The 14,082-nt window shown below is 41.8% G+C and overlaps 1 protein-coding gene across 2 annotated transcripts in view; it reads left to right on the top strand.

The window, feature by feature from the left end:
* Positions 1 to 14,082, top strand: part of SIK3 (SIK family kinase 3) — a 284,614-nt gene that overhangs the window by 239,477 nt on the left and 31,055 nt on the right. For both annotated transcript variants that reach the window (XM_069080272.1, XM_069080273.1), the window contains exons 7-13: positions 2,307 to 2,425; positions 2,948 to 3,058; positions 3,223 to 3,366; positions 3,815 to 3,892; positions 10,399 to 10,508; positions 12,117 to 12,270; positions 12,921 to 13,076. In XM_069080272.1, coding sequence (XP_068936373.1) covers positions 2,307 to 2,425; positions 2,948 to 3,058; positions 3,223 to 3,366; positions 3,815 to 3,892; positions 10,399 to 10,508; positions 12,117 to 12,270; positions 12,921 to 13,076 — 872 coding nt within the window. The remainder of the gene's footprint in view (positions 1 to 2,306; positions 2,426 to 2,947; positions 3,059 to 3,222; positions 3,367 to 3,814; positions 3,893 to 10,398; positions 10,509 to 12,116; positions 12,271 to 12,920; positions 13,077 to 14,082) is intronic.

Here is a 14,082-nt window from a genome sequence, read left to right on the forward strand (position 1 = left end):
TGTGTGTGTGTGTGTGTGTGTGTGTGTGTGTGTGTGTGTGTGTGTGTAGGTTAAGTAAATCTGGAATAAGTATAAGGTGGCTGTGTGTGTGGCACTAACATCTGAGGAGATGAGGACGGACCTCCCGAAGAAGGAGGCCCTTGAGCTGAAGATTCTAAGGGGTGGAGCTCGTGCTCCCAGGGTAGGGACAGCCTGGGCTGAGAAGGAATGTCGTGAATGAAGAGGAGCCTGAAGGCTGGTCTGACTGGAATTGTCTGGAGGAGGGTATTGTGTAAGAAGCCTGGAAAAGTAGCCGGTAGCCAGGTTAGGGGGGGCTTTGAATACCAAACAGAGGAGTTTGTATTTGATCCTAGATCGGGCTGGCAGGCAGGCACCAAGCTAGATCCTGGGGGGTACAAACACAAAGAAAGAAACAATCCCTGCTTGCTCCGGGCTTATATTCTAATGGGAGAGACAGCAAGTACATATGGACAGCATAAGGATAAAATTAATAAATTGAAAGATAATGTAAAATAGGTAAGGACAAGGTAGTTTGGGAGGGAGAGTGCTAGCAGTTGGTGAGGAAAGACTTCATGTAGAAGCTGAATCTATAGGGGAGAGACAGAGGTGAGGAAGGAGTTGGGGGATGGCCTATGCAAAGGAAGAAGGAAGGGAATCGGCTTTCATATAGTGCTTACTATGTGCCAGGCACTGTGCTAAGCGCTTTTACAAATGTTATCTCATTTGATAGGAGATAGAGTTACGTGAATGAGGAACAGAGAGGCCCGTTTGCCAGGATTTCTGAGTTCATCGAGGCTGTCAAGATAAGTTGGAACCAGGTTGTGTGGAGTTTTAAAAGCTAAACAAAGACAGTAAGAAACCACTGAAGTTGGTTGAATGGGGGGGGTCAGATAATCAAATGTGCACTTAAGGAAAATTACTTTGGCATCATGGCATAGGGTGAACTGGATAAAGTAAAGAGACTGGAGGCCAAGAGACCAGTCAGTAAGATGTTTCAGTAATAATCCAGGTGAAAGGTGATGAGGGCCTGTGTTAGGATGGTGGCTGTGTGAGTAGAGGGATTAGGATGGACAAGTATGTGTGTCCATATAAGATAATAGGTTTTGTTTCTAATAAAATAGAGGGCCAGCCTACTTTAATGAAATAATGCCATTCATTCATTCATTAAGTGCTTTATGTTTTTGTGTATGCATGGGTGTGTGTGTGTGTGTGTGTGTGTGTGCATGTGCGTGTGTGTGCAGGTGTGTGAGTGAGTGAGTATGAGAGAGAAAGAGAGAGAGAAACAGACAGACATCCAGAGCTAGTTGGTGCATTAGATAAGAGAACCAGACCTGGAGTCAGGAAGATCTGAGTTGAAATCCAGCCTCAGACACTTATTAGCTCTGTGACCCTAGGCAAGTCACTTAATCTGTTTGCTTTCTTATTTTACAATACTAGACAAGGAACAAATGAACTGTATTAAATGAGATTTTCACATTAATCCTTGTGAGAGAGGCTATATAGTACCTGCCTATTAAAGATGAGGAAACTGAGGCCCATAGATGTTGGGACTTGCTCAGGTTTGCTCAGAAAGTGAATAGTAGAGGGAGAATTCAAACTCAGATTCTTAAGCCAGTATTCTTTCTACAGCTGCATGATTTATGAGAAAATGTCCTAAAGAAGTCAGGGTGTCTCTTTACCTCTACATACCGCACACTTTCAAGTGACTATTCACTAGAATACTTAGAGTCTTCATGAGTTCCTGGGAAGTTTCCTGTAGTTTGGGAATTAATTCACTTCCTCTCTCTGTCCTTCCATAATTAACTCCACAGTGTGCCATCATCAACTTTTAATTACTTGGGTTTTAAGATTAACATACCCTGAAAAACTAATAAGTTCCTGAGCCAGAAGTTTGATACTGTTCAAAACAATATATGTATGAGGAAAGGATTGGCTGTTTTGAGAAATGTTAAGACACCAGAGATCTCTGAGGATACTCAACCTTACATTGTTTGAATTGAATGGGTCCAGAGAAAGCATGAAGAAATGAAATATCCAAAGATTATTATCCAAACAAATTTGTAACTAGTAACTTTAAGCCTCCCCAGATAGACTTTTAATGAAAATACTAACAAGTAACCAAATTGTCTAATTTTCATTTCACTCCTTTGATTGAGTAAGCAGTGAAATGGCCGAAGCCCTGGAGCAAGTTGAAAAAGCAAAGGACCTTGGCAACTTCATAAATTGAAATTGACTATATTTCCTCAGTTCTTTGGAATTTTTCCCCCTGACCAGAAAATAAATAGCCTGCTGTTTCTGTCTTGCAGAATGTGAGCACTTGATCCGCCACATGCTGGTGTTAGACCCAAGTAAGCGCCTCTCAATGGAGCAGATCTGCAAGCACAAATGGATGAAGCTGGGAGAGGCCGATCCCAACTTCGAGAGGGTGAGCTCTGCACCATCTGCCTAGGGGGGTGGCTGCACTTTCCTCGCTATGTTTTTGTAATCAGGCCATGACCTGAAAAGGTAGGAAGTGGAATTAAGCTATTGTGTAATATTGGGAGAGCAAAATAGAGCTGGCAAGATGAGATATTAAAGGATATTCAAACAGCAGGGCTGCTTGCTCCCTACATTAAGCTCCTAATTCTTGTTCCCTGGCACTCAATGGGGTATACAGCTTCTTGCTTGAGTTCACTGAGTCCATCTCCCCTTTATTTCCATCATTTCAATCAGACTGATTTGTACATAAACATCTTCTGCACTCCTTTCAAAAAAAAAATAGAGCACAGGACAAACTGTCCGCAGCTGGAAACTTTTATTTGCAGAGGTGTCTCATTTCAGCATTATCCTTTGGCAAATATGCCAAACTAGCAAATTTAGCTATCAAGTGACATGAAGGGCACTCTTATTTAGAGTGCTTACCTGAACAGTTTAAGGTTTGTAACTTCCCTTTCTATATGTCTTGCAGTTAATAACTGAATGCCAGCATCTGAAGGTAGAAAGACAAATGGAACCTCTGAATGAAGATGTTTTGTTAGCCATGGTAGAAATGGGACTGGACAAGGAGCGAACACTACAGGTAACTACCTCTACAGGGATTAGAAAATAGGGGAAGGTATATGGTTTACATCCTCTTTTTCTTTTTTTTTCCTACCTAGAGGCTTTTATACTTCATTGTTGTTATTGAAAGAGTTTAGACATTGACATATTATTTTATCAGGCCTTTTTCTGTTCTCTTGGCAGTCATTAAGGACAGATGCCTACGATCACTACAGTGCAATCTATAGCCTACTGTGTGATCGGCTTAAGAGACATAAGAACCTGCGTATTGGAGCACCTCCCAGTGTACCTCGGACTATGACCTTCCCAGCACCAGCTGCTATCCAGGTGAGCAATGACCTTAGTGTACTTGGTCTAGAATAGACAACACCCATCCCAAGAATAAAGTGAGGCCCTTTCTGCCTAAAAAGATTGGGGTTGAGTCAAAAGAGCTACAGTTAGCTACAGTCAATTAGACCTTTTTTTCCCACCCTTGTCCTACCTTCCCCCTTTCTTCCATTCATACTCTCCAAGCCATAGAGCTTGGAGGAAGAGGGTTAAAGGCTAGGCAGCCAACATTATATTTGGTTACAAGATAGTGTTTTCAATATGATTTGGAGGGATTCTTCTCCTAAAGATAATTTGCTTTCAGTAGCTTCTAGGTTTTGAGTAGCAAGAGGGTTAGACATTGTAATGAAAGTTTGAGAAAAGCTATGTTCTTTTCCTCCGCTGGTTATGGTGTATGTGCACATTTGGGTATGTGTATGCACTCAGATGTATGTCACCTGTTTTCTAGGCGGAACAGGCAGGTACCACTGTAAGCATCAATGTTCCCCAGGTGCAGCTGATCAACCCGGAGAACCAAATTGTGGAGGCAAGTAACTATCCCTGGCAGACGCCAGCAGGAACCCTCGTCATCCCTACACCTTTTTTCTTTCTTTTTTTTTTTAGTCATTAATTTGACAAACATCAGCAAAGATGGGTGTTTCCGTATACCAAAAAAGAACAGGAAAAAAGCAACAGAAGCACTGTTGCTCCTAGTCTTTCATTTTTAAGTACATATTGAATTGAACACAGTAGCACCAACACTACTACCCCCTTTTTGGACTTCCTTCTGTTATATTTTTAAAGTATTCCATTTGTGCTCTTGTCTTATTTTCTTTTTTCACATCCCCTTCATCCCATAACTCTCCCTCCAGAAGCAAGAGTCCCCTCTTTTACTGCGTATGTGTTGTTAAACAAAACAGATTCACATTGGTTATGTCTAAAAAAGTATGTCTCATTTTGTACATTTAATCCATCTCCATTCTTCCAAGAGGTGGGAGGCATGCTTACATCATCAATCTTCTAGTGTCATATTTGATCATTTCATTTATTAGTCATAGGATCAAGATTTAGAACTGGATGGGATCTAGTCTAACCCACTCATTTTAGAAATGAGGAAAGTACAAAAAACTTGTGTGACTTGCCTAGGGTCACATAGCTATTAAAGTATCTGAGGTGAAATTTGAACCCATATCTTCCTGACTCCAGGTCCAGGGCATTATACTCTTCCTCTTGAGTAAAGTTGTTTTGTTTGAGTAAAGTTTGTTTATTTCAAAGTTGTTTTGCCTTATGATATTATAGTTGTCATTAGATAAATTATTCTGGTTCTGTCTACTTCATTCTGCATCCATGCATATAAGTTATCCCAGGTTTTTCTGAATCTGTCCCTTTCATCATTTCTTACAGAAAGAATACATCTGTTTACCATGATTTTGTTTTAGCCATTCCCCAGTTGATGAGTACTCACTTTGTCTCCAGTTAGTTGCTGTCGTAAAAAGTGTTGTTATAAATATTTTTCTACACCTGGGTCTCCTTTTCCTCTGTAATTAATCTCTTTTGGATATATGCTAAGTCAAAAGGATATACATAGTTTAGGAACTTTTCAAAGTATTGATCCTAAATGATTTGCAGAATGGGTAGACCATGGGGCAGCAAGATGGTGCAGTGAATAGAACACCAGCCCTGGAGTCAGAAGTACCTAAGTTCAAATGTGGCCTCAGACACATAACACACTTACTACCTGTGTGACCTTGGGCAATTCACTTAACCCCAATTGCCTTGCCTTCTCCCCTCTAAAAAAAAAAAAAGAATGGGTGGACCAATTCATAGCTTCTCCAACAATGCATTAATTAATACATCATCGTCTATGTCTCCTCCTCTTTGAAACTCCTTGAGAAATTCACCTACATTAGGTGCTTCGAGTTCCTACCTTTTCACTTCTAAACCCTCTGCATTTTGGCTTCTAATCTCACTATTCATTTGAAATTTCCAAAATTATTCCTCTCCAAAATTACCAGTGATCTCTTGTTGGGAAGACTGAATGGGCTTCTCAGTCTTGGTCTTTCTTCACCCCTCAGCAGGATTTGATGCTATTGATCACCTTCTCCTGGATACTCTCTTCTCTTTGGGTTTTTGTGACACTGTCTTCTCCTCTTTCCCTCTCTGACTGCTTCTTCACAATTTATGCCTACTGACTGTGGGTATCATCCAACACAGTATCCTGAGCTATCTTCCCTTTTGCTCTATATTATCTCACTTGGTGATCTCATTAGCTTCCATGGACTCTGTCATCATCTCTATGCAGCTGATTCTCAGATTTATTTAACCTACCCTTATCTCTCTCTTGACCTCATTAGACATTTTGAGCTGGATGCCCAGTGGACAGCTCAGAGTCAACATGTTCAAAGCACAAATTATTATCCTTCTTTCCAAATCCTCCCATCTTACCTACTTCCCTGTTGCTGTCTAGTGTTTTCCCAACCTCCCAAGACACCCAGGACTGCAACCTCAGTATCATTCTTGACAACTGTACTTGCAGTCACCATATGTAACTAAACCATTGTTAAGTGATGTCACTTTTACTTTTACAACATTTTGTGTGTGCATTCTCTTCCCTTCACTCACACACCCACTACCCCAGCTCAGGCCCTCATCACAATTCTCCAAAGATACTGAAGGAGCCACACAAATCTTGGCTTCTGTAGAAAACCTTGCCTGAGGGGCAGCCAGGTGGTGCAGTGAGTAAGAGTGCCAGCTCCGGAGTCGGGAGACCTGGGATCGGTTCTGGCCTCAGATACTTAACACCCATACAAAATAACTGTTCGTGTAACCTTGAGCAAGTTACTTAATCCCAATTACTTTAAAAAAAAGAAAGAAAACCTTGCCTGATCCCTACCATCTACTAGTGCCTCAATAGATAGCATATATATTACCCATCAGTCAATCAAACAAATCTTTATTAAGCACCTGCTGTGTACTAGGCACTATACTAGTCTTTGGGGATACAAGTACATAGGATATATCCTATTTGCATTGAACTCATAGGAGAAACAACAGGTACATATAAAAACATATACAGCATAATTATACAAATATAAAGAAAGTAACTAAATCCAAGGTAGTATGAAAGGGAGGGCACAAACAGTGGAATCAGGCAAGGCTTCATGCAGAAGTTAGTACCTGAGTTGCATATTAAAAGGAAGAGAAGGGTCCTATGACTCAGATGAGGAAGGAGAGCATTTCAGGCATGGGGGACAGACAGACTGTATGAAGGAATAGAGAGAGGAGATAGTGTGCCTTGAATAAGGCCAATTTACCATGATCAGAGAGTATGAGAACAGGAATAAGGAGACTAGTAGATTGAGGTCAAGTTGTTGGGGCTTTAAAAACTAAAAAAGGAGTCTTTATTTGACCTTAGAGGCAATAGGAAACCACTGGAGTTTATTGAACAGGAGAGTCATGTGGACTGATATAAACTAATAGAAAATTACTTTGACTGTAGTGTATAGGTTGAACTGGAGTTATGAAATACATGAAGCAAGGGAGTCATTTAGTACTATTTGAGTGTGTAAGGAGATAAGTCAGGGGTGGAGAACCTGCATGCCTCAAGGCCACATGTGGCCCTCTAGGTCCTCAAGTGCAACCCTTTGACTGAATCCAAACTTCACAGAACAAATCCCCTTAATAAAAGTATTTGTTCTGTAAAACTTGGACTCAGTCAAAAGGCTATACCCAAGGACCTAGAAGGCCACATGGGGTCTCCAGGCTATAGGCTTCCCACTCCTGAATAAGTGATAAGGGCTTAAATAAAGGTGGTTGTTGTGTGAGTGGAAAAAGGGAGGGGATACAAGAGATATGGAAGTAGAAACTACAGGATTTGGCAATTAATTGGATATATATGGTAAGGGAAAATAAGGAGTTGAGAATTAATGTTGAGATTAATTTAGCACTGGAAAGGCTGGTTGTACTGTTGAGAGAAATAATGAAATATGAAAGAGGGAAGGCTTTAGGGAAAGATGATGGATTCAGTAAATATGTTGAATTTATGTCTTGGGAATATTCTGTGCAAAATGTCCAATAAGCAATTAGTGATGCTTATGGGAGAGAGATGGCTGACCAGATATATAAATATGTAGCTGTCTATCTGTATAGTTAACTCCCAGATATATAAACTTAGATCAGTAGATATAAATCTTTATTTCTCTAGACATATAGATAGGCATATATTGATATCCGTCTATATATCTGGGAGTTATCTGCATAAAGATGATTGTTAAAGGGAGAAGGAAAGAGGGCCCAGGATAGAATCTTGGGGAAAACCCAGTGTTAGAGAGTGTGATGATGAGCCTACAAAGTCAACTAAGAAGTGTAGTAGTCAGAGAGGAAGAAAACTAGGAGAATGTATTGTCAGGAAAACCCAGAGAGGAGAGGATGGTCAACAGTAGATAAAAGGATAGTGACATTGTTGTTTTTATCATATTGGCATGGCTCTGTCACGATCCATTCATAACTCTTCAGTTATTTGAGATTTCATTTATTTCTGTAAGGAATATTTCATAATTTTTCCCATTTCCTTTACTTCTATTCACTTGTTGAACAGAGCTGGAGAACATTAAGAAACCACAATAACTAGGTCCATTACAAATTTATGTTACATAGTTTAAATTGGGCCCTCAGAGCAGCAAAGCTATCTTTTTATACCTTTCTAATTAATTCACAATCCCACTCACCACAGTGACTCTGAAATCTTCTCAAGATTACTTCTTACCCCTGCCTTCTCACCTGGGGACCTTACTCCAGATGTCACTGAAAAAAACTGTGATCATTTGCTGAGTGTTCCCTCTTCTTCCCTCCTCTTCATTTTTCATCACTTTAATATCTTTTCCCCACAATCTCTTGCTTTCCCTAGCTCACATGAAGAGGTAGCTATTCTCCTGGCCAAGGCAAACCTTTCTCTACATGTCCTCTTGATTCTGCATGGATTCAGTCTTCACCATCAGATTGCTGCCTCACCCATCCCCACTCTCTCTCCAGTTGTTAACTATTTCTCTCTATACTAGAGCCCTTCTGCTGCCTACACACATGCCACTACTTCCCCCATCTTTAAAAACAACAACAAAGCCCTTAATTGATGCAACTATCCCAGCTAACTAAATATTGTCATTTTTGTCTTCCACTCTTGACTAAACTCCTTGAGAATGCTGTCCACACTAGGTGCTTCCCTTAAATCTCTCTTTTCTCATGAAATCAGTCTCTCCAAAACGATCAAGGAGCTTTTCATTCAGAAATGTCATATGCTGCCAAGACACTTCCCAAGTACAGCTCACAAGTAAGAGGACAATTCAACACAGACATTGTTAATTTGTGGTTTTCTAAATCATCATGGAGCCCACAGGGAACCATTTCTATTTGAGTTTGACAGCATTGTTTTAATTGATAGAAGTAATGTACTTTTAGAGCACCGGCCCTGGAGTCAGGAGGTCCTGAGTTCAAATCTAGCCTCAGACACTTAACACAAAAACTATCTTGTGACCTTGGGCAAGTCACTTAAAACTCCAAATGCCCTGCGAAAAGCAAAAAAAAAAAGGTAATGTACTTTTCTCAGTCCTCATCCTTCTCAGCCTCTCTGCTGTCTTTCACACCAACACCACTTTCCTTGACTCTAGAATACTTCTCCAGGTTTTCATGGCCCTTCCCTCTTTCTGTTCTCCTCTTGCTTATTTGACTGCTCTTTCCCCAGTCTCCTTCCCTGGATCTTTGTTTAGCTCATGACCACTATTTGTGTGCTCATGTGCTCTGTCCTGGCCCCTCTTTCTCTGTATTGGGCATTCTTAACCTAGTGTTCTTGAACTTGAATGGAGAAAAAAAATTAGATCTTTAGTTTCACTCACTTCTAATTGAAATCTAGTATTTCCTTCAATCATTTAAAAACGTGGTTCTAAGAAAAGGTTCTTAGCCTTCACCAGAGTTCCAAAGGTGTCCATGATACAGTAAAGTTGAACAAACTGCCCTGCACCTCTCATTTAGTAATCTCATCAGCTCCCAGGGGTTCAATTACCATTTCTTGGCAGATGATTCTGAGAGACAAGAGACAGATCTTTATAGCTTTAGATAGATACTTAGCCCTAGTCTCTCCTGAACTTCGAGTCCCATATCACCAGCTGCCTTTTGGACATCTTGAGCAGGCTGTCCCATAGGATCTCAAACTCAATATGTCCTAAACAGAACTCATTATCTTTCCTTCCATACCCTTTGCTCTTCCATCCTTCCAGTAACAGAGGCTTATGGTCTCAGCCTCCTCCTCACCTCCTCCCTCACGTTCATCTCACATACCCAGTCTGCTGTCAGATCTTGTCATTATACTGCATTTGTCCCTTTCTCCCCACTCACAGAGCTCGCCTTCTGACACAGGTCCTTATCGCCTCCCGCCTGGCCTGTTGCTGCAGCCCATTGCTTGGTCTCTTCCTCACTCCAGTCTATCTTCCATTCAGCTGCCAGAGAGATTTTACTACAGCACACGTCTGACTTTGTCATCATCCTGTTCATAAGCTCCAGTAGCTCCCGGTTACCTCAAGGATCAAATAGAAAAGGCTCTATCTGGCTTTTAAAAGCCTTAATCACTTGACATCTTCCTACCTTTCCAGCCTTCTTGCACTTCTATCCTTGATAGCCCAGCTACACTTGGCCTCCTTGAAATTCCTTTCACAAGACAATCCATTTCCTATCTCTGCCTTTTTACTGGCTTTCCCCCATGGCTGGGATATTCTCCCTCCTCCTCTACTCCTGGCTTCCATTGCCTCCTTCAGGACTCAGTTCAAATCCCACCTTCTACAAGAGGTTTTTCCCAGTCCCTCCTCCACCCATTATTCCCTCCTTCACTGCTTCTGTATCTTGTATGTAAATACTTATGTCTCCAGCACTTAGCACAATGTGTGGCACTTGGTAGGTGGTCAGCCACTGACTATATCTGTGTCATTATTGCATGTGTCTTTGTAAGAAGAAGGGCTGTATGCCAGGTTTTTTGCTCTTTCACTTTGATTCTCCTTCCTGCTCTAGACGGATGGGACAATGAATTTGGACAGTGATGAAGGTGAGGAGCCATCTCCTGAAGCCCTGGTCCGGTATCTTTCAATGAGGAGGCACACAGTAGGCGTGGCTGACCCCCGGTGAGTATTTGCCTCACAGCTACACACCAGGCAGTGAATTTCTCCTCACATGGCAGTTTTTCCGTGAACATTCTTCTAAGCGTCCTCCAGGGAAGATCTATGCTAGGCATCACAAAACTAGTTTTAATCTAAGTCAAGACTTAGAGACAATTTACCGATCAAACATTGAACTCAGCCTCGTGGATTGTGGGTGGGTAGTTAGTTACTGCGTATTTCATCGCCATTTTAAACATTAAGATGGAATGATTATATGTCATCTTGCCTTGTTACATGTCAAAAGAACCATGTGGAGAGCAGTATACTTGTTGCATGTGTCCTACCACTTCATGCCAACTTCCTACATCTTAGCATCTTTAATGCTCCAAGCCCCTTTTTTTATAACCTGCATATACATAAGATTCATCGATAGTTCTTTTCCTTCCCTTGCCTCCTGCTCCAACAAAGTTCAGGTGAGTCTGACACTCCTCATGATACTGTTGTTTCTCACACTCACAGAGTAAGTGGTACAAACATAGGTGATAGAGTGGCTTAGGAGCCACCCCGGAGGGGAGCATGCATCTGAGGTACAGTCCTGACCCTGCAGACCCTGAGGAGCATATGTCCCCTCTTCTGCCCTGCAGCCTGAGAGTCCGAGGTATATGATTAGCCTTTCCCTCCTTTTTTCTTCATGACACAGAGGTCATAGAGATCAGACATGATTGTCTTTTAAAATTTTAACTGTCTCTCTCCAAATAGATTTTCAAAAAAGTCCCCCTTTCCTGCTGCCATGTTGCCTGTGCTGTTCTAGTCCCCAGCCTCCATTACTGTGATTGAGCAGTCAGCAGAGACAGATTCTGGTTCCACAAACTATGTCAGCTGCAAAGAGGTGGAGCCCTGTGTCATTCTCTTAGGAGTTTTCTTATTTTAAAGTTTGTTGTAAAAGCTTCTATTGTGGCATGACAGCCCCAAATACGCAGTGCTGCTCTTCCCCAGCATCACTGACAAGCATAATTACATTCTTCCCCGGGGGGATCAGCCCCAGTGGAGGGTAGCCATTGTTTCCAGTGAACGGCCTGCATCCTCCAGAAAGTTTATATTCACCTCTGAGACTTTAGAAACCAACCTGATGCTGGCTGCTGCCAAGGTTTTTTCTTGCGTAAAGAAGACTGGTTTTGCATGAGTAGTCAGCAGCTATTGTCAATCCCCAGACCCAAAGAGCTCTCCCTCTGGGTTACTGCATTGCCCTGGAAAGAACTGACAAAAGCCATAGGAAATAGAACTGAATTTAGCCTCCTTCTCATTTACATGTGATATTTAGAGAGAACTTTCTCAAAGCCTTATCCTTTATGACCTTTGTTCGTCACCACAACAACACTATGAGCCACTGTATTATATACTATAGTATAGTAGGCACTATATAGGCGTTATAAGTGTCACTTTTACAGTTGAGCATTCTGAGGCTCACAGATTGACTTGCTCATGATCAAAGAGATAGGGTCAGAGGTGGCTTTAAACCCAGGTCTTCCTAATTCCAGGCTTAGCTTTTTCCACTATGCCATGCTACCTCTCATAGAAGGGGCTCTGAATAAGGGTCTAACTGAACTTCTCTTTTACTTTGTTTGCTGTCAGCACCGAAGTTACTGAAGATCTTCAGAAGCTCCTTCCAGGCTTTCCTCGAGTCAGCCCCCAGGCTCCGTTCCTCCCCGTGACCCCTAACATGAATTTCGTGCACAACCTACTCCCTATGCAAAATCTGCAACCAACTGGGCAGTTAGAGTACAAGGTACATGGACAAAGGAAAAGGGCATGTCTAAAACATTGAAGAGAAGCTCCCTAGAAAAACTAGCTAAAGCATCCTTTGAGCCTCCTATGGGTTCTTAGACCTTACTGCCACTGGGACTTAAATGATTTCCCCTTGGATAAGGAGGATTTTCCTTTCTTAAGTAGCTGGGTTGAGAGGACTTTGTAAGTAATATGGAGAAGGGCTGGAATTTCTTTTAGACCATGATCAAAAGAAGTTTTAGTTTTATAAGGTTAAAATAAGTTTATTCAGGGGCAGCCAGGTAGCACAGCGAGTAAGAGCACCGGCCCCAGTGTCGGGATGACCTGGGGATCGAATCCAGGCTCAGATACTTAGCACCCACCCAGAAACACCTGGCCGTGTAACCTTGAGCAAGTTACTTAACCCCAGTTGCTTTGGGGCGGCCAGGTGGCTCAGCGAGTAAGAACACCAGCCCCAGTGTCGAGATGACTTGGGGATCAAATCCGGGCTCAGATACTTGGCACCACACCCAGAAATAACTGGCCGTGTAACCTTGAGCAAGTTACTTAACCCCAATTGCTTAAATAAATAAACAAAATAAAATAAGGTTATTCCCTTCTCAACTTTTCCCCTATCCCATCAACCCACCCCTTCCACTGTGTCCCTGGCAGGAGCAGTCCCTGCTACAGCCTCCCACTCTACAGCTGCTGAATGGAATGGGCCCCCTTGGCCGGCGGGCATCAGATGGAGGAGCCAACATCCAGCTGCATGCCCAACAACTGCTGAAGCGCCCAAGGGGACCCTCCCCTCTTGTCACCATGACACCAGTGAGTAGCAGAACAGATCCAGTTTGATCACTGACTTTTTTAAGGGTCTCTCACACAAAGGTAGTGTTTCAAAAATCTCCCAATCAGCTTTTCTGGGTTCTTTTTCCTAGGTTTAAGGTGAAGGTCTTTCCCATTTTTTTAAGAGGACTGGAATTTCTTAGGTGATTCTTGATCCTCTTTCTCTTTTAACCCAATATTTTCTCCCTGGTTATTGCCCAACTTTCTCCTAAACTGAACCCTGCCTGGGAGAGTCCCATCTTTTTTTTGTGAGTTGTAAACTGGTTCCTGATATAACAGGTCTGTTTTCACTACATCCTTGCCTCTTTCCATTCCAAGCAGCAGCAATAGCAGCTCAGCTCACAGTCCTTGGCTGGGGATCAGCTTTTCAGTAAAAGCTAGTTGAACCTGGGAGTTTCCTCCAGTTGTTTTTTAAAATTTGATTTCTGAAAATTCCCTCCCACCAAAGCATTTTCTCTTTTTTTTGGTAGCACTTCACCCTATGATAGAATTTAGAACTACATGACTCCTTGGTTCTCATTATAATCTCCTCCCTAATTATCATGCCCCCTCAATTCCTTTGTTTTTTTTAGCATTTTCTCCTTCAAATTTATTTTTCTCTTTGAACTCCAGTTTTGTTTAATCATTTTCCTGGCATGTAATATCATTCAAGAAATATCTGACTATTGACTGACTACAAAGCACTCTGCTAAGTGCTATAGGGGCTATAAAAAAGAGATAAGCTTTGCCACTGTCCTTCAGGAACTTAAAATTTAGGTGGGAAGATGAGAAGAGCACACATAAGGCCTTTAAAATACAGTGTAAAACTATAGATGATTATTTGTCCAAAGGAGGTGTGTGAATTCTCAGGGTTTTGATGAGAGTGGTCAATAAAGACTTTGTGGAGGAGGTGTATCTTGACCTGGTCAAAATGAGTAAGATTTGGGTCAGTAAATCTGGTTATTTCTTGACCAGACCACTCAGTTTCTTTGTTTGTTTCCCCTTTCTT

The sequence above is a fragment of the Petaurus breviceps genome, unplaced genomic scaffold (genome assembly GCF_028583685.1).
Source record: "Petaurus breviceps papuanus isolate PSGF00001 unplaced genomic scaffold, PetGlider_PUasm1.0 91133, whole genome shotgun sequence".
In the NCBI taxonomy this organism is placed as follows: domain Eukaryota; kingdom Metazoa; phylum Chordata; class Mammalia; order Diprotodontia; family Petauridae; genus Petaurus; species Petaurus breviceps.